Consider the following 27,146-nt stretch of genomic DNA (forward strand, 5'->3'; position numbering starts at 1 on the left):
TCCTGTCCACCACTGAGGTGGTCTCACTGCAGACGGGCAGGACAGAGCTACATTGCCCCCAATGTCATTAAAACCTCTCCTTGAGGTGGCAGGACTCATCTATCCCACTGGAATTCAAGATGGAGGGGAGCAGAGGAAAGCCTCGGCCAGTGCAGTGGGTTGGGCTTGGCGGTGGAGTTGTGCCAGATGATGTTAGGTGCTTGGAGTCAGACAGCGGTGGGGAAAAGTAGATGAACTCTGTTTTAGGTGTGCCTTTAGATGTTAGCAGTGCATGTATTGCTGGATGACTTTTCATTTGATTATTTGTCTGGGGAGGAGAACCAATTATGGATTCCATGGGTGGCAGCAACAGGCAAAAGATTAGTTCTGCAGGTTTGGAAATCCAATTCCATGCCATATGTAGAGTTTTGGCAAGAAGAGATGTTGGACTTAGTTATAAAAGAGCATATCGTATTTTTCAGGAGAGAGGTATACAAGGAACATGACATTTTACCAGCCATATGGCTTGAGTCAATGTGTGTGTGTGTATTTGTTTATGTGTGTATTTTTATGTTTAGTTTTAGTTAAAAAAATTAAATAATCAGGGAAAGTGATGCATGTGACATTTGTCACCATTGATAGGAGAGCCATGGCCAAGAAGACACTTAGTGTGGAAGTACTGTCAGTTTTCTTTCTAGTTCTGAGGAAATGGGCTTTGAAGCTTGGCATGTGCTGTGTTTGCATTCATTCTTTTCTGGGGGAGAAGATTAATGATTTCTGAATTATGTTTAAAAAATCTGTCATTTGTTGATGGCAGGTCAGTTCCAGTTTGCTTTCCTCAGTTGCTTTTTTGTTTTTCACCTGATTTAGTGTAGCTGTTTTGAGTGCAACTAGTTAAAAAGGGGGCAGCGTGTGGGAGCTGTCATTCAGCTGAGGGTTCCTGATTCCCAATTCTTTCAGCCTTTACCTTGCCTGTCGTAGCTGTACCCAGATCCAAATAACATGCTTCTCTAAGTATTATGAAAATTTTGGTCATGAAAATTGTGTTGTTTTACTAGCAAACATAGAGGCGGGGCTGGGGATAGCAGCTTTCCTGACAGGTGACAAATTGATACATTTTGAAAAGTGTTGTATGTTAGGTATGGGTGGGGGCCCCTCTTACACATGTAGCCCCCAGACCTGGGTTGCAGCAGTCTTTTAGTCTTTTGCATATACAGATGTGAACTGGAGCAGTATTCCTCTCCACCCCCAAAGAAAGGAAAGAGGCAATGTAACTTCTTGGTTGTCTTTAATAACTAAAAAATGGAAAAGAAGAGGGGCAAGAGGAAGGCTGTGGAAAGGGCAATTGGCAGTAATGGACTAATATTCTCTTCCAGAATGTGAGGAGCAAGAGCTGTGTGTGTGAGAGAGAAAAGTCTGTAAGTCTTGAAAAGTGAGCATGTTTTCATGTTGCTGGGAAGTCCAAAGGAGGGGGGGACTAAAGTGTGCCTTTACACTTGAATTGACATACCCTTTTCCTTTCAACGGTGGGAAACTGAAAGGCTATTCAATTCCTCTGGTGGCAATGTTAATGGGTGCAGGAGATGAGGTTCTTCTCTTGATCAAGGACTTCATTAGATTTCTGGGCCAGCTGGCATTTTGAGGGTTTTTTCTGAGTGGCCAACTACGCTGAGTTGCTGTCTGGTCAAACACTGGTCATTCATCATGGCATGGGTGTGAGGGGACCTTGGGAGCCACAGAATGAATCCTTTGACCGGAGTGTGTGACAGCTTTCCCAAGGGAAGCTGGCTTAATTCATCAGGACTTTTCCTTAATCATATGTAGTTCTGAACATGATTCACTGGTTTGATACAAGATGGAATTGCTCTGTACCTCTGGCTGCACAAGGCCCTGAAATGGCAGAGGTCTTTTACATCACCTATGACCTGATTCTTTCACCTGGAAATTGACCTGGGAACTTTGAAATGCAGAGCAGATGCTTATTGTGGCTTAAGTTAGGGCTTCAAAGGCAACAGGCAGGATAAGGTTCCCCACAATTTTAGAGTAGCTCAAAAAACAGCCACTCCAGCCCCCTGGAAAGTTCCCCAATAAGGAATAATGCCCCCCCAGAATTCCACAAAGCAACCTGGATCAGAATGGGAAACAAAATAATCTAGAATTACAGTGTGGAAACCACTCTTGAAATCAAATAATAGCAGTAACAATAATAGCATTTCCCCCCCTCAAGTACATATCCCTATTTCTCACTACTTCAGGAAATGTTGGCTGATCGAGAAGGGGCTTAGTCAGTGTGACCACATGGAATGCTTTGTACCTTTTCTCTGCCTCTTAATGCACATGTTAGATAGATAGAGATTATAATAGCATTCTGCACCAGGATGCTATGGCTCCTGGCTCTGATGGACCTGGAGATTGCAGCTCCATACCCATGCCCAGTTGGAGAGCATCTACTGCTGTTGCAGGGGGATTGCTCTTTCATGCAACCCTGGCACACGTCATGCCAAGGAGAACACCTGATAGACAGAGTTTGTCAGAGGAGGCAATCAACAGTTCCTGTCCTTCTGATTGTCTGCCCTTAAGATTTATGAAGTGACATGGAAAGCCTTACAGATGTTATGCTTGTGGAAGGGTATCCCCCACTAGCTCGGTCTTTCTACAGTCTTGCCTGGACTAAGTTATCAGGCAATCCCTCCCTCCAAGAGATTAAACTTGGTCCTGGACAGTGTCTTTGAACACTATTCCATATGGCACTGTCCTTACTGAACAGTAGCTAAGAGGTACCCTCTTCATCACTCCACCATGCAGTGGTGTCTCATGGGGGACCTTCACTTTGTCTGTTACATTTGCTTTGTGAGGGATTTTAATATGCCTCTGCTGCAGTGGGTGCTTCTGGGATAGCCAATATCTGAGTATGCAGAATTATAGCTGCACAGAGCCACATGGTGGGCGGAGGGAAGAAATTCAGTTTAGTGGTATCTGCATCAACAGCGGTTGCCTAGATGCAAAAAGCAGCAGTCGGCAGAAGGGCTTGAGCTTCTTGTGGAGCTGATCAAAGGTTTTATTTTGAATGACACAACACTGAAAAAACATGAGTTACAGATGACTTTTTGATACAGGATACATCTTTTTTTGTTTTGTTTTACTTTCAAGGGATCTTTAAAAGGTGCGCTGCATAAATACATATAGTGGAAAATATAGTGTGTCTGTTCATCTCCCCCCCCCCCCGACTAGAATCACATGTATTCATCCAGCCAATTTTCAAAATAAAATAAAATTAGCATCACAACCCTCCCCCTTCCTCTGAAGGTATCTTATCTTAGCTGTAGCAGTTGGTATTACACAGAGGTGACCGAGCCATGCCTTCCCCGGTGTTTGCTTGCTTGTTTTCAACAGCAGCTTTGAATGCGAGCTCTGAGAACTTGGTTGTCCTCTTGGAATGATTAATTTTGCATCACAAAGGCAGATATCGTCTAATGTTTTTTGGCAATGGAGCAGCTGGTTTCCCATTCGGGAAGGAATTCTCTACTGTAATGCCAGACAATAAGAACAAAATGCCAGTATGAGCGATACTACGTCAAGGAACTACAATGGAGGGGAACGATATGTGTAAATGCATACAGATCGGTGGTAGTCTATGGCTGGGCAGTCCAGAGTACACCACTCTGTCAAGCCCTACCATACAAACCGACAGCTTTGTTATTCCCTAGCTGGGCTTCCCCCTCTTGTCTGCTAAGTAGTCAGGAGTCTAGGCCTGGTTGTACATTGCAGCCAGCCCCAGGCTTGTGGGTCTTCCTGCTCCTTTCCAGGTTCGCTACCACTCCTGAAGCCTCGTGCTGTTTGTGGCAGATAACGCCGCTGATAGGCTACCGATGATCTTCATGCACTGCTCTATATACACATACAATACATCTGCGTGCATGTGTGTGTATATACATATATATATAGCTATATATAAATTTATGTATGTTTGAAAAGAACACTGAAAAACTTTGTGGCGGATTTCTCTTTTTCCCAGACACTGAAAATTGGAATAGATGGACCTCATTACTACAGGGTTACTAGTCAAGTCTTCTGCAGTGCAGCAACGATACGATACACTTAGTGCAGAGAAAGTTAAGGTTCCGGTATTGAGGAGGCTACTCAGATTTGCATGGGGAAAGGATCAAGTTACAGGATCACCATAGCTCGGACAAAAGTACAAACAAACCTGTCGCCACGTATATGTGAACAAAGAAGGACATTTTTTTTTCCACATACTGCTTCAGAATATGCGAGCTTTGAACGTCTTGCAATCATGCTCATTTGATATGCGTCATCCAGGGCTGCTGGGGTGTTTTTTTTGTCTTGCTTCATTTTGGGTCTGGCACCAGTCTGTAAACCGGGATGGCTCAACTATAAAGTTGGGCGCCTGCGTATTGGAAAGGTTGAAAATGCAGGGGCACCGAGCTTCTTACAGTGGCTCTTCATGCCTGAGCTCAGAACTATTCCAATTGGCGGGTGAAATTCTCGGGAAAGAGTCCCTTGCAAGTAGCTGCGTCTTTGTACTTAAGCCATTCGGATTCCTTAATGCCTGTTAACCAGCCAGCCTCCTGTGTGGGAGAAGAAATGGCAATTTTCAGATTCCTCCTCCCAATCCCATTTACACTCCCCCCCCCCCCCCGCGCCCCAGTCTGCACAGAATTCTGAACCATATTTTATGGCACTGCCACTAGTCATTTAAACAGCATTACTTCAGTCAGCCCTGGCTAGTATTTCATTGGGAGTCCTCCAAGGGAGTCCAGGGGTGTTAAGCAGAGACAGGCAATGGCAAACCACCTCTGACCATCTTTTACCTTGAAAACCTTATGGGGTTGCCATAAGTCAGCTGTGACTTGAGGGCACTCTCCAGTCGATTCAGTGCAGGTGATCTGATTTTTATTTCAGATTCCCCCCTTTTGCTATGACTGTCTACCATGGTTGTCCTTTGACACTCCTCTAGCACTGCCAGTCCAAAATAATATTCCATTACATGCAACAAGGACAGGGTAACGGGAGAAAACGTGAAAATGTGGCCAAAACGTTTGGCATTTTAGCTATGCAAATATGACTAAAGTAAAACACAAGTTTCTTTAATTTTTTTTTTAAAAAAATCATATTCTAACATGATTCGGGGCATGGGGATTTTTTTTGCTGTTACCTGATCAGCTGCCGCTGCTGACGGGATTACGAATACAACATCTCCACGCACCAAGTTTAGCTCGTCATTATTAGCTGCCTCAAAATCATGTAGCACTTCAACCTGTATGGCAGAAGACAAGCAGATGTCACTGGGACAATGGCAGGTTTTCTTACAGCAGGTGTTTTTCACCGGAGTTGTCACTCAAGGGTAGTGCGCTGCTCAGCTTTCTCATTTCTTCTGAATGCCCTTTCCTGCATTATGGCATGGCATGCCTTAGTTTTTTGTTTGCATGGCTTTCTACCTCTGAAATTCCAATGTCATTGCATTATTTGTGCATTGTATTACACTATCTGTCTGAATCGTTTTTCTGTTTTGTAAGCCGCCATAAGCCTCAGTGAGAAAGCCGGACTACAGACAAAGTAAAGAAAATATTAAAACATCCATGTTCCAAATCAATTGAGCACAGTTGGTAGGAAATCCTAAAGTCAGGATATACTAATATGATCTGTTTCAAAGCCAGCCCTGAGAAGTGTTACTAGTTCTTGGATGAACCTGACATCTTTTGAGTATAAAAATAAAACAAATCAAGTGGCACCTTTAAGACTAACCAAGTCAGCCTGAGCAAGAGTTGCTTGAGGCTGGTAATTCTGATGAAGAGCTGCCTGTTGGCTCTCAGCCAGCAGATCAGGCACAAGCATACGCAGCTGATAGCACTCTATCTGACAACGAGCTGCCTGCCAGCTGTCAGTAGACCAAGAACCCCTGTCAGCAGATGAAAGATAAACACCGGCAACTGGCTCTGATATACCAGAGACCATGCTGGAAGAGCAAAAACCGAGCCAATGTCCAAGGGGCTAAAAGGCACAGAGAACTCCAAGCAAGGTGGAAGAGTGAACACCTCATGGCACGCAAACAAAAGTGATTGCAGGATGGAGGCTGAGTGAACTGGCCAGGCAACTAGCTAGTTTGCATCAACTAAGACCAGCCAGCAGAAGCAGGAAGGCCGTGAATACAAGTGTCTTTGGTACTGATCCACCCACTTTGCTACTCCTGGATCTTGACCGCATGGGCTTTGGGCTCCTTGCCTACCTTGACCCTCAACTCCTGGACCAGATTTGGACCCCCGGCTCTTCTGGACTCCTGATCTTCGACCTGTACCGAACCAACTACCCAACTGACTACTGGACTGGGCTGACCTCTCTGCTTTCTGGCACCCTGACCTTGGACTGGACTCTTGATACCTGCTATTGTGTTGCTTGCTGGACACCCCGCCTGGCCCTTTGGGAGGACCAGGCCATTATATTTGGCTAGTCTTAAACGGGTGTGTGTGTGGGGGGATCCTCAGAATTGGGGGAGAAGTTTTCCTTATTTTTCTAATTTTCTCTCCAGGTCTTCGCATCTCTATTTACTCTAATCAAAACCTGATTTTAGGATTGCAGTGTTGATCTTTTGCTAGTCAGGACAAAGGACTCTTCAGGCCATTGAAGCCCTGACCTCAAACTGAAGCCCAGCCCCATATTCAACTCTTGCTCTTGCTCCTGTCCACACAGGAGCTCTTGCTCCTGTCCACTGTCCACACACCCTCAGACATATCTTCACAGCCCCTAAGGACAGAAATGTGCTCCAAGTTTTTCCCCGTGCTTGCAAAATTGTGGCACTCAAAGGGCCAAGTAGACAGCTGTACATTTAATCGGTGTCACCATGTTGGTGTATTTAAACCTGCATTCTCTTAAGAGGAGAAGAAACATGGAGGAAAAACAGGTTGAAATGTCCTCTGTGCTTCTTAGTTTACATTCAGCGACCCAACGAACTCAAATGCAGTTAGCAAAAACGGAATGGAACCTTGTAGAGGAAGCCAGGTGGCACGCAGGCATCTGCTGCCACAGCCTGTTCCTCAGATGTTGCTGGTGGGACATCCTTGATGGTTGTCGGCTCACTACCAGCCTCAGGAGGTTCGCCAGCCATGCCCTCTGTGCCCTGAGTACCAACATCTTCCACAGTATCTTTTGATTCGTTCACTACAACATCATGATCTTCTTCGTTGTTGGATGCTGGCTCTATTATCACTGAAGGAATGTTGCTGAGATTTTCCTTGAGGGGAGAAACACACATATGAGAAACAGTAACTATTAACAAATAAAATGATTGTCTTCTAGACTCATCAAGTACTTCTGGAAATTTTTTTTTGTCAACTCTCTTCACTCCATGCCTCATTTTATTAAAGTCCGTCATGTCATATCCCCCCTTTAGTTGTCTCTTTTTTAAATTGCGAAGTCCCAGACTCTTCAGCCTTTCTTCATGGGAAAGATACTTCAATCCCCTAATCGTCTTGGTTGCCCACCTCTGTAGTTTTTCCAGATCTGCAGTGTCCTCTTTGAAACACAGTGACTGTACACAGTATTCCAAATGAGACTGCACTGTACAGGGGCATCACAATATTAGCCATTTTATTCTCAATCTCTTTCCTGATAATTCCTAACATAGAATTTGTCTTTTTCAGTGCTGTAGCACCACTGGGTTGACACTTTCAGTGAGCTATCCATTATGACCCCAAGATCTTTTCCCCTTTCAGTCTCATTAAATTCAGACCCCATTAGCCTATACTTGAAGTTGGGCTTTTTTTTTGTCCCAATGTGCATCATCTTATGCTTCCCAGCATTGAACTTCATTTGCCACCTTGTCGCCTGCACACCCAGTTTGTGGAGGTCCTCTTGAAGCTCTTTGCAATCAGCCTTGGTTTTTACCATCCTGAATAATTTTATGTCATCTGCAAACTTGGCCACTACACAACTCGCCCCTAGTTCCAAATCATTTATGAATAAATTAAATTGTACCAGCCCCAATACTTGTGGGATCCCTCTGCTTATTTCCCTCCATTATGAGAACTGTCCATTGATTTATACTCTTTGCTTCTTGTCATTTATACTCTTACTCTTGTCATTTAACCAGTTTTTGTCCATAACAGAACCTGGCCTCTTATCCTGCGACTGCTAAGTTTACTCAGGAGTCTTTGGTGAGGTACATTGTCAAAAGCCTTTTGAAAGTCCAGGTCTTCACCAGTGTTCCCTCTAAGCTGCAGAGTCCTGGGAGCAAATATTTTACTTTATGAGCTACTGGCATTAAAGGTTGTGAGCTACTGCATAAATTATTGTGCTCTGGGGTCATCCTTCCTGAGTTAAGACAAAAATGTGTGAGTTGGAGGCTAAAAATCTGTGAGCTGGCTCACACTAACTCAGCTTAGTGGGAACACTGGTCCTCACCCATTTGACAGGCTGGAGACACAAACCCTATCTCCAAACATTCGCTGCTTTAGCCTGCTTACACACTAGGCAGACTCTGAGACAAGATCCCTCCAGTTTCTTTCTCTCTGAAGGTTTGGGACCCTTTCTGTACTGAGCTGACAGGGTACCTCAGTCACCCATGGATGCTGATTGGTTGGTTGTTGTTACACATGCACCAATCAGGCATACAAGGGATCAGTGCTGGCAGAAAAGGGCAGAACCTCTCTCTGCCCATCCATCACCACATCATCCAATGGAAATCCCCAATATTCCTTGGGAAAAGCAAAGGCATTCACAGTAGAAAACTGATATAAGTTTAGTATAGTGAAGTGTCTGACTTAGAACATACAAGCTCCTGCAAAACCAAACCAAAACCCACAAGAACTCTCTTGGTTTTACCTGCAATGCTTCTGTTTCTTTCCCTTCAGTGTGAGGTTTGTCACTGCCACCAACTTCTTCTGTTTCAGTGGCAACAACAACTTCATCGCTTTCAGTTACGGGAGCGATACAGACACTCTCGGGTGCAGCTGGGCTTTCCACAACAGAGTCCATCTGTAACTAATGTAAGAACCACAACATTCTTCACATGCATCCTTTGTGATAGGACCAGAGCACTTGAGGAGAAGACCTTTGCAAAAGAGCTCAGGTATTCACAACTCCTGGGACAGGTGCGAATGCATTTCTGTGCCTCTAGCCTCAGAAAAGCAAGGCTCACAATTGCCCTGTGGTACGTCTAATTCCACCATCCTGATTTGCAGGCATTTAAAGATTTTAGCTAGGGAAAGAAAAGGACTGGTGGCTGACTCTCAATGTAGAGCTATGCGGGAAGAAATTGTGAAAAGGTATCTCCTCTCTCAGTCCATTATGACAGAAGAAATGGCGTACTGGAAGAACAATCAGTTTTTACCTTGCCACAGCAAGCTTGCTGGGGAAGGGTTGTGGCAGGTGCCTCCGAAGTGGCACCTCTGGGCACTGTGGTGCTCATTCGCTTCTACCACAAAGTGCCTCTTTCCCAAACCAGAGTCACTCTTGGCTTTTTTCCATTTTACTGAAGTCTCCAGGAGACATTCCGAAATCACTGCCTCCAATATAGGATGATATTTGGCTTGGGGTCTTCCAATTTTTCGCGATTGCTCCCCCACACACACCTCGGCAGCCATTTTTAAATTGGTCTTGCCTTCCACGGCAGCCATTTTGTTGTGACATCCACTAACCTTTCTTAAAATTCCAAAACTGGCCACAGGCTCAACAGTGTTGGGGACCCCTGAACTACTGACTGCCACTTGCTTTTTTTATTTTTAGCTCATTCAGCAAGAACTGAACTTGTACTTATACAAATCTTCTCAGGCCTGATCCACACACATCGGAGAATGAAGTGGTAGAATGCAGTGCACCGTTTCACTTTCCAATTGACTGCGTTCTGGTTTTTTAAAAAATATTCCTCTACAGAACAACAGTTTCAGCAAATAGAAAAGCAATACAGCTAGGGGGAAAGATTTATCCCAGTTATTTGCCCATAGTTTTGGTTTTCTATCTGCAATGAAGTGTCGTTTCTTTTTTACAGAGGAGAATATTCCAAACGTGATTGGTGACCCTGCAGCTTGAAATGGTGGATTTCTTCCTACCACCATGTCCTGCTACGTATGTAGACCAGGTCTCAGTGCAGCCTTTGCTCATAGGAAGCAAGGCAGAGAATCTAGAGTTTCCATCCGTTAGATGGTTATACAAAAAGAGAGGGCTATACAGAAAAGTGATATTGTAACAAAAGGAAAAAACTGTATAAAAGTAACAACTGTTGATACAAGTCTTGGCTTGCTACTCTATATTTTGAAACAAACAATTTATTATCAATATTGTTGACAAAAAACACGACACACTAGATGCCAGATTTTATCAACATTGGCAAAATTACAATAGAGGGTTGATGTTACAGCGACAGCAGCAGCAACGGATTGCCGAGGCAACTATCCGTTTCATTCGCCTTCTTCAGGCTGCAGTACACTAGGTAAAGCCTTGAATTCAGTAATGGAATGCCCTGCATTTCCTTCAAATTTATATTTAGGCACTCTCCAGCTTTTACAATTGTTGTATAGACAATTGCTTAGCACAGAGACATTTTGAATCTGACGAAGGGTAACCCCTAATGTAAGATTGTTGATCTCTGAGGCTCCAACTGCAACTGTCTCTCTCCTGCCGCTCCTATTCTGCAAAGGCTGGACAGATGTGATTCTTCTATTCGCCATTTTGTCCTCTCAACTACTCTGTGAGGCAGAGGGAATGACTGCCCTACCACATCTTCATCGGTCCCTACTTTTGTTTTCAGAACTTCAAGCATGACGGTTAGAAATGTTATTCTTGCCAAACGAAAGGCAGAGCCACAGTATCCAAAGGACCACCTTCTCTCATAACAGTTGGCTTGCCAACTAAGGTCTGCTTCTCAGGCTTCACTTTGTGTGCTGCTCTCCATGTAGGTGAGAAGAGTAGTAATTAGAGATGGGGTCTTTTAAGTGCTGGCACCCTGGATGTGGAATGGCCTAGCACTTACCTTGATGTCATTCTGTGTTATTTGTCAGTGTTATTTGCCTGAGCCTTTGGTTGGCTTTACTATAACCTTTCTTATTGATGCTGTTGGGTTTTATGTACCTATCTGTAGTTTTTTTGTACCTATCTATAGCTGTTTTTGGTTCATTTTTGTATCACACATTTTTAGCATTTTGTGCTGGCTTTATTGACTGACAGTCATTCCAGAAGCTATGTTTTATGCTGTTTTTATTGTTGCACTGCTCAGGGCTGATTTAGCAAAATGCCTCTACAATTTGTATACTTTTTATGCATTGGTTCTATAAATAGTTTTGTTAATGTATGTTTTATTCTGCTGGTCCATGACTGTAACAACAATTGATTGTTACACTGCTTTTTATAATTGTTAATTAACATCACAGTAAAAACATGACAGCTCTGAAAAAATGGGAAAATTCAGAAAAAAAATTCTTTCCCTTTTCTTCAAAGACATGTTTTAAATTGTTCTGATAGAAAAATTGGAAAATCTGGGGGAGCACTGAAAATAAACTCAGATATCTTCTCTTCTATACAAAGTACAATGTTTCTTCATGCAAGGTTTTTTACACTCAAAATGAGATTTTTTTTTCCATTTTGTGAGTGAAAAAACTGGGAAATATTAGAGAACTCAAAAAAAAATCAGCAAGGAAAAATTATGTTTTACAAATCATTTCACGGATTCCAAATGAACAGCATCCAAAGGTCTGAGGACTTTATCTATTTTTCAGAGAGCACTAGAAAGAACTCTTATACCATAAACATATACAAGATTTTCAAGATTTTTTTGTTTAAACATAAATAATTTTGGCAACAATTAATATACTATAATGTGTTTAACATGGCTTTTTTGTAGAAAAAGCCCAGCAGGAACTCATTAGCATATTAGGCCACACCCCCTGACATCATTGGAACTGCAGTCATCCTGCCACTAATGATTTGTAGCAGTAAACAAACGGAATGAGGTGAGTGTAAGTAACTTTGTGAACAGATGGGTTTTATGCATCAACAGCCCCCATCCGAACAAAGATGTTCACTAGCAATACACTTTCTTGGGATGGAACTCTTTCCCTCCCTCCTTCCCTCCCTCATTGGCACTTTATGCCTGCTTTGAATGGAGAGGCTGGGCAAGGGAGGAGTCCATGGCTGCCTTCCAGGGCTATTTTTGAGCTGGAGCGCTGGCCAAGCCAGCTGGAACTGAGTTCCTGTGCGTTCCTGCTTAAAAAAAGACCTGATGTTTAATGATAATTTATTACGAAAAAGTTCAGTGTTTTCAGTGTTATGAAGTTTAACTTAATATTCAGACCTACTGGACCTATTGTGACTCTATGAGAGAGCTTCTGTCTAAATAATACAATTTCTTATGTTTAATACAGAATGTATTTTCTACCTCCAGAAAGGTATTTTTTTTCCCTGTCCCTCAGATGGTAAACTTGGCAAAACCGAAGCACCTTTCCCATCAATGGCATTGGGAAAGAACTCTCCTACTGAAATCAATGGAACTTCAAAGTGCTTGAGTTGTATCCTGCCATTCAGCAAATGGCACCAAGGGCCTTCCACTGGAGCATTCCTTCATCCCAGCGAGCCTTCTGCGGGAGCATTCCTTTGTGTCAAGGAGCCTTCTGCTAGAAGAAAGCTTCCTGGCATGAAGGAAAGGCCCCACAAATATATTTTAGTTCTTGGGTGCACTTCTTTCCCTTTGGCTGGATAACATAACACTGTCAATGGAACCATGGTATAACCATGCTCCTTAAACATTCTCTCTCTGCTGCTCCCCATGCGCCATTCATACATACCTCACATTCTTTCTCAGCATATTCCGTTGTCTCCTGAATCCCTGCCTCTACAGCATCCTTTATAAAATCAGAAATAGGATTATAGCATGGAAGTAAGGCTTTCCACGAGAGCAAGAGCAGCACAGCTAGCGCAGTATGGAAATGTGGTGGAGGAAAGAGACACTCCACAGTGAAGGTAATAAAGCAGGTGTTGTTGAGAGGCAAGGTACAAGGGGAGGCTGGTTCAGACCAAAGCTAAAAAGAATGAGAAGGCGTGAGGAGGGGAGGGAAGAAGGATGATTTGTTCCATGAAGATGGTAGCTGTGAATGCCAATGCAAAGCAGATGAAAATGTCTACTGTATTTATGGCAGATGAGACAACTCTCGATCTGAGAATGAAAAACAATCAGGAATTAAGTATCTACTGGCAATCATTGCTGGTGCCTAGAAATCTTGAATATTTATTGTGGACTTCAGGACTAGTAGTAAAATTTTGATTCTGACTGAAAATCTAGTGCTGGTAACTAGAAATCTTAATTACTTTTCCAACCCTTTAATAAAGGGCTCAAGTTATGTGAAGCAGCTTGTTGATCTACTATTGAACAGTTTCACTGGCCTACATTTAGCTGTCAGCAACAAATTCAATACATTTGTATCTCATCTTTTTCCCTACAAAAGGCAGCTTAATAATTATCAATCAGCATGTAACAAGGGTGGCCAAACTGTGGCTCAGGAGCCACATGTGGCTCTTTCACACATATTGTGGCTCTCAAAACCCCCACCACCCCACTGGCCAGCTTGGAGAAGGCATTTAAAGTCTCTTTAAATCACTTCACCAAGGCAGCTGGTGGCATGAAGAATGCATTTAAAGTTGCCTTCTTTCCACCTTGCCTTCTTTTATCCACCCATCTATTTCCTTCCTTCCTTCCTTCCTGCAGCTCTCAAACATCTGACATTTATTCAAAATGGCTCTTAAGCATGTTTGGCCACCCCTGGCATATAAGGTATTTCAAACCAATCTGACAGCCATAGCCACAAAAACCCAATCCATAATAGTAATGCAAGACACACCCATCCGATATCCCATCCACCATTCAACAGAATTAATCAGCAATTCAGCATGCAATTCAGCACAAAACTGTGAAACAAAGTAGCTCAACAGCATGCCCTCTAAAAGCCACTAATTGTCAGGTCTGTTTCCACGCTCTACCCACCAGTTTGTGCATGGTATGGAAATTGAAGATTGCTGCTTTTGAATAAACTGCTATTTGTCATTGTGACATTCAAACTGGGCAGCACTGCGGGGTTTCTTCTCTTGCTTCTAAACCAGGATTCTAAATCACAGTTACTGAGGCATGTTCCAGCCGAATTATCACAACAGCTTAACCAATTTCAGCTGCAGGAAGTTAAGCACATGTTTCACTTTCCTGCTGAAATCCAGGGGACACGGGTATGCTTAGCTCTGGCTAAACTGCCCATTAACCTATACCAGGGGTGGCCAAACTTACTTAATCTAAGAAGCACACTGAATAAACGTCAGATGTTTGAGAGCCACAAGACAAGGAAGGAAGGAAATAAATAGATGGGGAGGGTGGAGGGAGAGAGGTGGAAAGAAAGCAATTTTAACTTTAAATGCATTCTCCAAGCTGCCAACTGGCTTGGCTTGGAGAAGTGATTTAAAGAGGTAAATGCTTTCTCCAAGCTGGCTGACAGGGCAGTGGGGGCTTCAAGAACAACACAATACATGTGAAAGAGCCACATTTGGCTCCCAAGCCACAGTTTGGCTACCCTTGACCTATACTCAGACAGCAAATGCCTGCAAGGGTTTGACAGTTTGGCTGTATGAGAACCTGTAAAAAAGAAATCTGTTCACAAATGTAAAGTGTGTGGCAAGAATTTTGAGATGGAAGTGACTTCAAAAGTGGAACCGGAACGACCCTCTTTCCAAATTTCGAATTCCTTCTCAGAGAAGAATTCCATAGGCTGAAATCCAAAGCTTCCTTTTTTTTCATAAAAGGTTGTATCCCAAACTTTATATGCCCTTTTTAAATGTAATCTGCTCAACTTGCCTGCAATTGCATCATAAGCCTGAAGCGTGGACAGATGCTGGGCCAACTCAACTGCTGTCAGCTACGTTGCTATGGAAACTCCTCACAGCCTTATCCCATTAAAAATTATAGCGTTATATAACTCCCCTTTTTCATATAATTAATTCCCTTTTGGAGTTACCACAACTGACTTCTTGGACTATCCTTATTTATTCTTCTGCTCCTGCATTGCACAAATACATGTTAGGAAACCTTTACAATGTAAGAGTCAGTTCCATGAGAAAATGTGCATGAACACAGACACCTGAATGATACCGGTTTATATTAAGAAAATTAGCACAGATCCTGTAATGTACTGAGGTTGGAGACGTTCAGATGGCAACATGCGGGTCCGGGTCCCCTGTTATAGACATTTCCAGGAACAACCTTTTTCCTGGTCAGGTCCAATCCTGGCCAGTTAAACTGCCTGCCACTGATCGTCATAGGCGGGCTCTGTTCGTCCCTTCCAGGCACCGCCCACAGGCATGTTGTGCTGTACCTTCTGGGACAAATGCACAACAGATCCTATTTCTTAGAAATATCAGGAAGGAAAAGTATCAGAGAGATCTAAACTGGGGCCATACCCATCCCTTCTCCTCACCCCCCTGCCCCCAGCCATGAGTCCCCCCCCCCCTTTGATCCCTCTGGTCAGGAAACTTGTAGCAAGCTAACATATCACATTTTTAGTAGGTCTAAATATTATTGGGCTTTTCTGCATTTTCCTTTTACTTGCTGTTCCTGTTTCTTTGAGGGAGGGTTTCTTGTTCTGCACACATTTTCTCCCTCTAGCGGTTGATTTGATATTAGACAGCTTTATTTCTAGGTTATCTCCCTACAGTTCAAATCTGCAGGAAGCTGGAAATAAAGCTGTTTGATATGAAAATCACCACTAGAGGGAGCAAAACGCATGTGGAATAGGAACTCCACATCCCCCCCCCCCCCAAAAGAGGAACTTAACACCGAGTAAAATGAGAATGCAGAAAAACCCACTGAGGGGAGCGGAGCTGAATGTTCATTCTATACCAGCCTAAACATAAATGTATTGATTTGGATTTTTGAAAACCGTAAAGGGTTCTGGCCAACAGATCCCCAACAGTTCGGTATTTGTAGATTTCCCAACCTAATGAGTTGCTCCACTATGCTGAGGCCAAGTCAGAACATTTGCTTTTATTCAGAGTGACAGAAGAACATTAATTTTCACTCTGCTGGAAGTCCATAGCCTTGTCAGAGCTCAAAGACTGTTGGATTTGTAGAATAAGAAGAAAAGAATTACAACATTCCTCCAGCTCTGTTGTCAGAACAAGCAGTAGCGTGAACCATCCCCATGGGATGACCTTCTAGTCTCTAATTTAAAATTTCCAGAGATGTTTGAATAGCATCAACGGATATTAACTATTACTAAATTTCAACTTCGATAATCAAAGCAACATAACCAGCAAAAGTGCTGCCGGCATTACATAGATTGAGAGCACTTCAAGAAGTTCCTCCTTGGGCAAAATGTTTGCTCTCCTGTCCTTGAACTCTGAATTGCAGCCTGGGGTTAATAAAGGACACAAAATGCAAAGAACCCAAAACCAGAGAATGCTGGTTCGGACAGACTCAGGCCGTTTTTACTGACCTACCAGCTCAGGTGGTTAACAACATTAACCGGGGAAAGTTTACAGACAGAGAAAAGCTGTCGTCTATTACTTGGCACATATGCCCCAGTGGTGACCATTTAAAAACGTTTCAATATGTGCATCAAACCCAAAAGGTTAAAAATAGATATATAATTAACAAGTAAATGGAAGCGATACAAATGCAACTTGATCTGACTCCAACACCATTAAATTACCATCAAAAGATTAGACATGATCCAAAGAGCCCCACGAGCAAGCAGAAAGCACTTCCCCAGCTGAGGCCAGGTTGCCCGATTTCCGTCCCTAATGCATCTCTTCAGGCTGTACATAAAGCTGCTTGGTTATCAGTCGATCAAGCGATTAATTAATTGCTTCATTTATACCCCACTTTTTTCTCCCCAAATGGGGACTCAAAGTGACTTGCATTGTTCTCTTTTTTATCCTCACAATAACCAGAGCTTTTTTTGTGGTAGGAACTCCTTTGCATATTAGGCCACACCTGCCTGATTTAGCCAATCCTCCTGGAGCTTACAGTAGGCTTTGTAAACTCTTGGAGGATTGGCAACATCAGGAGGGTGTGACCTAATATGCAAAGGAGTTCCTGCTACAAAAAAAGCCCGAACAACAACCCTATGAGGTAGGTTAGGCTGAGTGTATGTGGCCAGCTTCCATGGCAAAGTGGGGATTTGAACCTAGGTCTCCCAGATCCTGGTCTGATGCTCTAACCACTACACCTCAGCCTTTGAGAGTGGCGTTTTTGTTGGGAAGCTGCAGGGGGAAGGGTGTGTGTGTCAAAGGAAGCCTAAGGCAAACAAGCAACAGCACACAGGGGCCTTTGACCACCATCTCTAAGGCCAAACAGTATCAAGGGCGTTTACCTTCCTGGCTCTAAGCTTGATTTGCTTCTTCTATTTATTAAGGTGTTTCTATAATACTTGTATCCTAAGGGATCCAGTGCAATTGACAGAAACAAACACCTCCATTATCACAAAAAGGGGAAAGGTTCCCATTCAGCACCTTGTATGAGGGGCTAGATTTCTACTGACTGGCAGTTATTAATGTGAGGGAATTTTTTAAAAATCCCTCAGCTATGGCAGTAGAGCCTCAACACTCTGCCTCCTCATAGGTACATGTTTTACTGTTAAGTAAAACAGCCAAAGAAAAACAGGTATGTCCTGCGCAGGTCCTGCTTTGCCAGGTTGGCTCTTGTAGGCTGATGTAAAGCCTTCCATTCCAGTGTTTTCCAACACTGACCCACCAAGCATGAATGAGCATTACAACCAGTGACATCCAAGGCAGAACTACACCCTTCTGAAATCCTGCACTTCCACAGACGAAGAAGAAGAAGAAGACGACGATGATATTGGATTTATATCCCGCCCTCCACTCCGAAGAGTCTCAGAGCAGCTCACAATCTCCTTTCCCTTCCTCCCCCACAACAGACACCCTGAGAGGTGGGTGGGGCTGGAGAGGGCTCTCACAGCAGCTGCCCTTTCAAGGACAACCTCTGCCAGAGCTATGGCTGACCCAAGGCCATGCTAGCAGGTGCAAGTGGAGGAGTGGGGAATCAAACCCGGTTCTCCCAGATAAGAGTCCAGACACTTAACCACTACACCAAACTGGCTGTATAACTCTGCTGAGAAATCCACTGCAAGTCGCTCCTCCAGATCTGAAACACTGATATTCCTGCTGCAATGGATAAACTTAAGGCAACTGAACACCTTTTTATTTTTACATACAGAAAACAGTGTTTGAGGTCGCCTTTTTAGGCAGCCTCTTTTGGTGGCCTGTGTCTGGATACAAGGAGCCTAAGAGCCCAGACCTGCCTGATCTTGTTAGATCTCAGAAGCTAAGCAAGGTCAGCCCTGGTTAGTGCTCACACAGGAGACCACCAAGGGGTTGCTATGTAGAGGCAGGCAATGGCAAGCCACCTCTGCTCATCTCTTGCCTAGAAAAACCTATGGACCTTGGTTCACCATTCATCAGGTGCAACTTGCAGGCACACTATTTATTCCTTAGATGATAAGATTCAGGTCAGTGGCTCCCCGGTATTCTTGCATTTTCCAGGATAACATCCTCCATCTTACTGAGGGAAGGCAGAAAGTTGGCTTTGATTCTCAGAGGCACGAGTCTTACTTTGGATTCTGATGAAAGGCTCTCAGTCACTCTCCCTCAGCAAATCATTCTTGACACTGCATTGTATTTCCCTTTGGTCCAGAGAAAGTGTTCTTCAAAGCACTGTTCAATATAAACCTAACTACAAACCTCACACGTACAGATGTAGCCCTTTTTATCTTTAAAATTCCACCTTTCTATTTAAGAGCTCTCAGGGAGGCCCTTTTTACACTCAATGACTTGCAACAGAAAAGTGTTTGATGTGGCTGCATTGGAACGATATTGCATGAGGCAATACGGAAATCCTATCTGTGTAGTTTTACCTGTGGGGATTAGTTGACACCTATAAATGGCCATTTGAGGCGCAGATTCCGTCAGTACATACAGCAATATTAGGTGATAGAACAGGCAGGGAGTCACATTCTTAACATTCCTTCATATATAACACCCCCATTATCACACAGAGGGGAAAAGTTCTCGTCCAGTACTTTGTATGTGGGGCTAGATTTCTACTGACTGGCAGTTATTAATGTAAGGGAATTCTTAAAAATCCCTCAGCTGTGGCAGTATAGCCCATTCTAATCACCTCAACACTCTGCCTCCTCACAGGTACATGAAGCTACCCTATCCTGAATCAGCCCACTGGTCTATCAAGATCGATACTGCCTACTTTGACTGCCAAAGTTTCAGTTTGAGATCTTTCACATCACCATCTACCTGCTCCTTTCAGTGGAAGATGCCAAGGACTAAGCCTGTGACCTTCTGCAGGCAAAGCAGATGCTCTGCCACTGAGCCATGGCCCCCTGTTGCCATCTTAGTGAGTTGTATGTGTAGACCAGGCCTCAAGTCATCAATTATTGCACGTGTGTGTGTGTGTGTGTGTGTGTGTGTGTGTGTGTGTGTGTGAGAGAGAGAGAATCAGCTTCATCATGGGAGCATGACAAGAAAAAAAATCATATGGTGATTTGATACCATAAATTTACCCATTTTCTGATGTGTCTCCACTGAACTAAGGCCTAATTCAAGTAGACTGTGTGCAGGCCACTAATACAACCTTTCCAAAACAACATATGACAGGCTAAGCTTTTTGGATTCTAAACCAGACTACCAAGTGCTGGAATAACAGTCGTATCTGAATGTTTTTGTCATTGCGTCGTTTGTCTGCTGTCAAATTGCCAATTTATGGCAAACTATAAGGCCTTCAAGGCAAGAGATGTTCAAAGTGGTTGGCCGTTGCCTGCCCCTGTGTAACAACTCTGGACTTTCTTGGTGGTCTCCCATCCATGTAATAACTAAGGCCAAACATGCTTAGCTTTTAAGAACTGACAAGATCAGGATAGCCAAGGCTATCCAGGTCAGAGCAGTTTAATAATAATAATAATTTTTTTAAATTTATATCCCGCCCTCCCTGCTGAAGCAGGCTCAGGGCGGCTTACATAGTTTGTGTCTACTTATACCAACAATATTAAAGGACAGGGTTTTTAAAATTAATGTTTTGGTCAATATCTGGCTAAATATCTGGCGCTGCAGAGCTACCAATAGCTGGTGTCCCATCTGAAATCCCCTTTCATTGTCCATCAGTTCAGTCAAGAGTAGTACATCCACCACAGCCACAAAAAAATGGACCAAAAAATAGACTGTACACAGGCCACTAATACAGCCTTTCTAAAACAACATATGACAGGCTAAACTGTTTGTATTCTAAACCTGACTACCAGGTGCTGGAATAACAGTTGTATCTGAATGTTTTTGTCATTATGTTGTTTGTTCGTTTGTCTGCTGTCAAGTTGCAGCCAATTTATGATAAACCCATGAGGCTATGGTTTGGATGCACACCTGCATAGCGGTGCTTCTGGAGAGAGAACCATTCACGCTACTCCACCCACCAGCTGGGACCTTGCAGCACAAAAAAATTGCTGGATCAGGCCCACCACCTTTCAAGTACACAACTATTTATGACCCTCAGACAGAAACAACTTGATGCAATGCCATGCCACAACAACTCACGGTAAGGATGGGATCTAAGCTCTGGTCTCCAAACCCAGTACTGTCTCTCTCATTTTGCATTCTTAACCACTGCCCACCTCAATGACTGTAATAATAAACTGAACTGAACACTGCCCAACAGCTATAAGTAGCTCTGCTCGCTGTACCCCATTCCATTGTCTGATGAAGTATGCATGCGTACGAAAGCTTACATTCTGAATAAAACTTTGTTGGTCTTAAAGGTGCCGCTGGACTCCTACTTTGTTCTGTTACTTCAGAACAATATGGCTGCCCACCTGGATCTATCTCTAAGATGATGTTCTTCTAGGGCCTAGACCTTTGCCCAGTGCTGACAGCTTCAAGATGAGATGGAAATGGACACAATGGATGAAACAAGACAAGGGCACAAATGATGGGAGGTGATGTGGATGAGTTCCAGGGCACATGATGTACCATTCACTCACCACAGCTTCAGCGGGTGGCTCACCAGCCTCAACAGGCTGAGGCTCTGGCTCAGGAGCAGGGACAGCCACATCAGGGGCACTGAGGACTTCCTCAGCCTGGACTTCTAAAGAGGGAGCCTCTTCTGCCTCAGCCTTTAGTTATTGTGCACATTCAAAAAAGAAAAGAAAAAGGTAAACAAGCAAAATTCATTGAAGAGCACTACAAACTGTGGAACTGGGATCAGCACAGCACTACAATTAGACATGTATTACCAACCAATGCCACTGTGGATGTTCCAAGGAAGTGGGAGAAAGAGGGAAGGTGAATGACTTGTGTTTCCTCTTCACAAGCTAAGAAGTCTTTTATGAACATATGAATCTGCCTTATACTGAATCAGACCCTGGGTCCATCAAAGTCAGTATTGTCTACTCAGATTGGCAGCAGCTCTCCAGCGTCTCAAGCTGAGGTTTTTCACGCCTATTTGCCTGGACCCTTTTTAGTTGAAGATGCTGGGGATTGAACCTGGGACCTTCTGCTTACCAAGCAGATGCTCCACCACAGAGCCACTGTCCCTCCCCCTTTTCCAAAAGGGCAGAGGAAAGGAGCATTTCCCTCTCACGTAGGTACATGCTCCTCTCCCACATCAGGTGAATTTTTCTTTGGGGGAGGGGAAGAAAGGAGTAAAATGTGACTCTCTCCACTTCAGAATCATCTCAGGACCCAACCACATGTGATGCTGGGGATCCAAGCATGATCATTTCCCAACTGGAAACGTCCTCCCCTCAACCTTTAAACCCTGGGAGAGACAAAAGACAGAGATCTGTATTGCACTCTTCTTCCATCCCAGGGCTTAAAGCAGTTGAAAGAGGAGCATTTCTGTTCAGGAAGATGGCACCTGGGAAGAGAGGGAAGGGTTAAACATTCTGCCACAACCCCCAATCATCCCTACCCCAATACTGGCTTTCTGTAGCTACAATTCTTGTCAAAGGCAGTAACTATGGGTCCCCAGCTTCATAAATGGCTCAGCCTTCAGAAGCACAGGGAAAAGGAGCATAGACCTTACCCTGCACACATACCTCTCTCTATCTGCTTCAAAGCAACTCTTACACTGGATGTGCTACACAAAATAGGCTCGCCTTCATGGAGGTTTAATGGCACAGAGCTCAGCTGAGAGGTGAACACAGACCTTCCCAAGTTCAGCTTCCACACCTTAGTGAAGACCCATCTTTACAACGCTCCTATCAATTTATGCTTCATTGCAACTGGTTAAGAAGAAGATATTGGATTTATATCTCGCCCTTCACTCCGAATCCCAGAGCGGCTTAAAAGAAGCAAACATACTTGTCCTATACATGGTTAGCTGCATTCTGGCATGTAACTAGAATACTTATCTTCACACTGTTGTGTGCAGTTTGTTTACACATGAAGCTGGCTTATATTGAATCAGACCATTGGTGCAGCAAGGTTAGTACTGTCTAATCAGACTGGCAGTGGCTCTCTGGGGTCTCGAGTAAAGGTCCTTCAAATCACCTATCGCCTGATCTTTTTCACTGGAGATGTCAGGAACTGTACCTGGGACCTTCTGTGTGCCAAGCAGAGGCTCTTCCACGGAGCCACAGTGTGTGACATCACTAACCTTGTCTTGCTGAGGCTGCAAGCTAGCCAAGAGGTCAAGCACACTTCAGCTGTCAACAAACTCTGTTTGCTTCACGTTAGTTTCATCTTGGACAGTTACTTGAAATACTTACAGAAAAATTAGATGAAGTGCTTCTTAATAGAGGTTAACTGTTGAGACTGGTCTGCTTATCTTGCTATGTCAGACGTGTCTCATATGCACCTGCTGACTGGCCTATTTGCATGTATGGTGCTGATCATGTATTTAATTATGAACCTGTTATCTAGATAATATCATATGATTATGACAGAACAGCTTTAGAGAAAGATAGGGACTCATATTTTTCTATATCTATATACTCCTGTGACAAGCAGATCAGATTTCTCTGGATGGAAGTCTCACAGAAGAAGATTAGGTGAGATTTCTTGGCTTCTTGATAATCCCTATAAGCAGTGAGACAAAAACTGAAACCTGATTTGCTTTTAAAATTACTTGCTATGCTATGATTAAGCAATGCTAGGTAATTGCCTTGATAATTTTAGCATTTATCTTCACAGTAATTGTGGGGTTAACTTTTTCACGCTCCTACCCTTTTCTGTCTGGCTCAATTAAAAAAAATCTTTTCTTAATAAAAGATAAACATTTCTACAGGTGTCCTGACTGGTTTGCTGGTTGCATTCAAAGAACTGAACCCACACCCCCTTACTCTTTTGTATTATCAGAATTAAAGGCCGCTAATCACCCTTTAATGGATAAATCCTGGAAAGCTCCATTGCTAAACTTTTTTGCAGAGGCAAAACCTTTAAAAGTGTTTAGTTCAGGACCTCTAATTGAATGCTAGAAAGATTCTCTCATTAAAACAGCACCTCCTTCCCTTCAGCTAACAGAAGCCTCTTTTCCTAGCCTGTAGTCCCATCTCCTAAGCTCCAGGAGGAAAATGGAGCAGGCGTTATAGAGAATGCAAGTCAATAAAATCAAGCCCTTCCAGCAAAGAAGTCACCAAGTGCAATCCTGGGCAAACTTACTCCAGTCTTGAAATCAATATGCTTAGGCTGGAATAGGATCCCAGTCCAAGGAATCTAGAAGGATAAAGCCTACTGCTCTGCCCATTTTAAGAAGCAACACAACAGCAACAACTTACCAAGTTATTCATCACATTCTGATTTGATTGCATTGAGAACAGGGATGTATCCTAAGGGACAGAAACAAAACAGATATGCACACAGTATTAAGAGCAAGCTTGCAAAATATGGTCCACTAGATTATATATTGCAAAACTATTGACTGACACTAACAAATTATGCAGAAAACAATTTTACATTATACTGTAACTCTGGGATAGAAGAGCACCTGATAAGAGAACACTCCACAAAATTGCACAGTTCAATCTTTGGATAAAGTTCCCCCTAATAAAAATAACTCAGATCAGCAACACATTTGTTGTGGATGTATCATTTCCCAGGCCAAGCCCATCAGACAGGAATCAGTAGAGCTTTTACTAATGATTTTAGTGGAGTCATAATACCATGTTGGACTGAATGGATTCATTCAAGTTCCTTGTTAGTGACTTTGGCTAAACAAAGAACTGGAGCAATGCTACCTCTTGTGGAACATACCATCCAACAGGGGTTAACTTACATAGATCTATTTACTACATTTAAACTCCATCTTTCTCATTAGTGGGCTTTATTGAGAACAAGCAACACTTTGAATTGGGTCCAGATGCACAACAGTGGCTACTGTAAGCCTGTTAAACTTGTTGTGTTATGCCATCTTTAATTCATACCTGCAATTTAGTCACCATGTTTTACGCCAACTGAGGTTTCCAGACAGTCTTCATTGGTAGCCTTGTATCCAGCAAAATGAAACAATCCAGTCTGGATATGACCAGAGCATGAAACACTGTGGCCAGATCATGGCTCTTAGGAAAGGGAAACCAGCAGAAGAAAGCTAAAGGGGTCTTATGGGCTGCGTAGGAAATACGCATCCTCCAACTGAAAACATGGATATATAAGTATACTCCAAACTCCTCTGTTTATGTGGGGAAGGATCAAGGCTACCAGGTACAATGCTGTTCCTATCAGCAATGCATGCAGACAAATATGTCAGAGCTACTGACTTGATAGAGGCAAATTATTCATCCTTTATTTATCAGATTCCAGAGCAAACTAACTATGAAGGCCCTCTCAGGTGCTGACAAGAAATGGCACCTCTCAAAAATGATGACGTCACTTACCTGTGTGAATCCATTGAAAGCACTGGATGCCTAAGCAGAATTAGAAATTAGGGAGGGGGGAGTTAGTAAGCATAAATAAGGTTTCACAAAAATCCTGCTTACATATTACAAGATAGACTTTTTTTAAAAAAAATCAATGGATAAAAGTGAAAGTGAAAATTCTGACAAACAGCATGAAGCTATTTAACAAGCTAAAAAAAGAAAAGGAGAAAAGGGTGACAATGATACATGTTCAAAGTCTGAAAAGACTGGTGATGCTTATCGTATTAGAAAATGCAAAAATGAGACACAAAGAGATCTGAATATGTGTGCTACAGCCAACCTCTTTTTAGCCAGCCTTGTCTATGGTTGACTGTACCATATTTGGAATGTCTGTGTGATCACTAAGTTAGCAAAGGGAGGTGGTAGGGAGAACAAGGACTGTTAATAAACACAAGGATATAAATCCTAAGGAACTCTCAGTTCTAGACTATGCTACACACTGGGGTAGGTACCTCTTCTTTATCAGCCTCAATTTCTTGGTACAACAATCCATATCTCCGGTTAGCAATTTCATCTTCAGATAAATCTGAACTGTTGGTCTCATTGTCTTTGGGGCTAGTTGAGCTCTCGGTGCTAGCATTTCTGGAAGTGCCCATCTGGAACAGAGCCAACGGCCTACCTATCTCCTTGTGTGTTCCACAGCTGCTAATATGTGCCTGTTCCCCAGATGATCCTGGTTTTAAAGGTGCCTCCTCCTCATTTTGGTGACTTGATCTTAAACCCATAACTCCCCAACAGTGACCTAAGCCTCCCAAATCTTGTGAAGACCATGTATCATTAAAACCTGGCCAAGGACTCTCCATGTTTTCATCCATAGAGTCTCGTTCTGGTGGGAAGGGCCAATTATCACATCCATTTGTCCTCCTGGAAACCCTGCAAGAATCACTATTGACTGTTGGATCCCAGTTAGCTTGCCAGGGGTCTGTTTCCACTGATCCGAGGGCACTAATGCTAATAAGTTCTTCGGCCATTGAAAATGCTTCTCTGTCTACAAACTTATCTTCCACATTACCTAGGCAAGAATGACTGAGGTTGGCTGTGTTAGCAGACTCAGGGCACAAAACCAGATTGTTTTCAAAGGATATGAAGGTAGCTTGACATTCGTCAACAACATTGTTTTGAGAGATGCCGCAGTTACAGTCTTCAGTTTCTTTACCACGTTTTCCTGCCCCGCATAACTCATCACCACACACAGGTTCTCCAACCTCAGCAGCTGTTTTGTCTCTGACATTTAAGTCAGCTAATCCTGTAAGACTTCCCATTTCTCTTTCTTGTGTGCTTTTTGTGGCCATATCCCCAGAACAGGGTAGGTCATCCACAAATTCTGTTCCATGATTTGGATTCCAGGAGCCTAAGCCATTCCCATGTTCCAACTTATTGAATTCTACATTTGTACAATCACTGATCTCATGTCCCAAACCTGTGTCCACTATATCCTTTGCATCATTTTCACCTGTCTCTTGAGCCACAGCTTCCCCATTAACTTTTAAGTTGAATTCTTGAAGGTGACAGCCAGTAGTTATCTCTAGCTGTCCATCACTACATTCTGAACCCCTTAAAATGTCTAACTCAGTGTTATTTAAGGCTAAGGCCTCGAGATGCTCTGTTTCACTGTTTTCTTTACTGTTACAATCTCTCTCTTCAAACTCCTCTGCGTGGTCTACTTCCTTGAGGTTAACAGCTCTGGTTTCTACCTTTTCATAGGGTTCCACACTTGCCCACAAAGACTCTTCTGTTGTCCTTTTTTCATCTTCTGCCTTTTCCACACTAGATGGGGCTCCATCCAAAAAGCTATCTGTTCCCACTGCAGGATACTGTGCCAAAGGTCCAGTCTCTAAAGATGGGTCCGCCTCAACCAGATCGGTGCTGCTTTCTACAACGTAGACTGTGTCCAAGTAAGTGTCCGGGATAGGGGTTTGGCTTTCATCTGTGGAGGTCATCCAAGATGCACCATTTTCTTGCTCACCAACAGATGATTCTGTTGAAATTTCCTCTGCCTCAGGGAAAGGGAAAGGGTCATCTGATGCTCTTTCCTGGCTCTCACTGGCTGCACTACCACCCAGGCCCCAATGGACCGAACCTAAATCAGTTTGGGATTTGTTAATGTCTTCTGTTGGGTTTTTCTCCATGACCACGTTAAACAGGGAAAGACTTTTTGACGAATCAGGCTTTCGGCAGACAGAAAAGTAAAGGGAAAAAAAACAAGATGAAAAAAGATAAAGACGGCCTTGATGAGAAAACACAACAGTCAAT

At 43.2% G+C, this 27,146-nt stretch overlaps 2 protein-coding genes across 4 annotated transcripts in view; both read right to left on the reverse strand.

Moving 5' to 3' along the window:
• LOC132577940 (probetacellulin-like) overlaps positions 1-27,146 on the reverse strand; it is a 572,782-nt gene that overhangs the window by 309,213 nt on the left and 236,423 nt on the right. The gene's annotated exons all lie outside the window — the stretch shown is intronic.
• Positions 3,008-27,146, reverse strand: part of AMPH (amphiphysin) — a 139,389-nt gene continuing 115,250 nt past the window's right edge. The window contains exons 14-22 of one of the 3 annotated variants that reach the window (XM_060247650.1): positions 25,346-27,061; positions 24,852-24,881; positions 23,757-23,807; positions 21,021-21,152; positions 12,771-12,827; positions 8,818-8,976; positions 6,980-7,228; positions 5,156-5,257; positions 3,008-4,568 (exon numbers count right to left, since the gene is read on the reverse strand). In XM_060247650.1, the coding sequence (XP_060103633.1) occupies positions 4,461-4,568; positions 5,156-5,257; positions 6,980-7,228; positions 8,818-8,976; positions 12,771-12,827; positions 21,021-21,152; positions 23,757-23,807; positions 24,852-24,881; positions 25,346-27,061 (2,604 nt within the window). In that variant the 3' untranslated portion in view covers positions 3,008-4,460. The remainder of the gene's footprint in view (positions 4,569-5,155; positions 5,258-6,979; positions 7,229-8,817; positions 8,977-12,770; positions 12,828-21,020; positions 21,153-23,756; positions 23,808-24,851; positions 24,882-25,345; positions 27,062-27,146) is intronic. The other 2 variants (XM_060247651.1, XM_060247652.1) reach the window with 2 other exon arrangements.

This window comes from Heteronotia binoei, chromosome 10 (genome assembly GCF_032191835.1).
Source record: "Heteronotia binoei isolate CCM8104 ecotype False Entrance Well chromosome 10, APGP_CSIRO_Hbin_v1, whole genome shotgun sequence".
Classification (NCBI taxonomy): domain Eukaryota; kingdom Metazoa; phylum Chordata; class Lepidosauria; order Squamata; family Gekkonidae; genus Heteronotia; species Heteronotia binoei.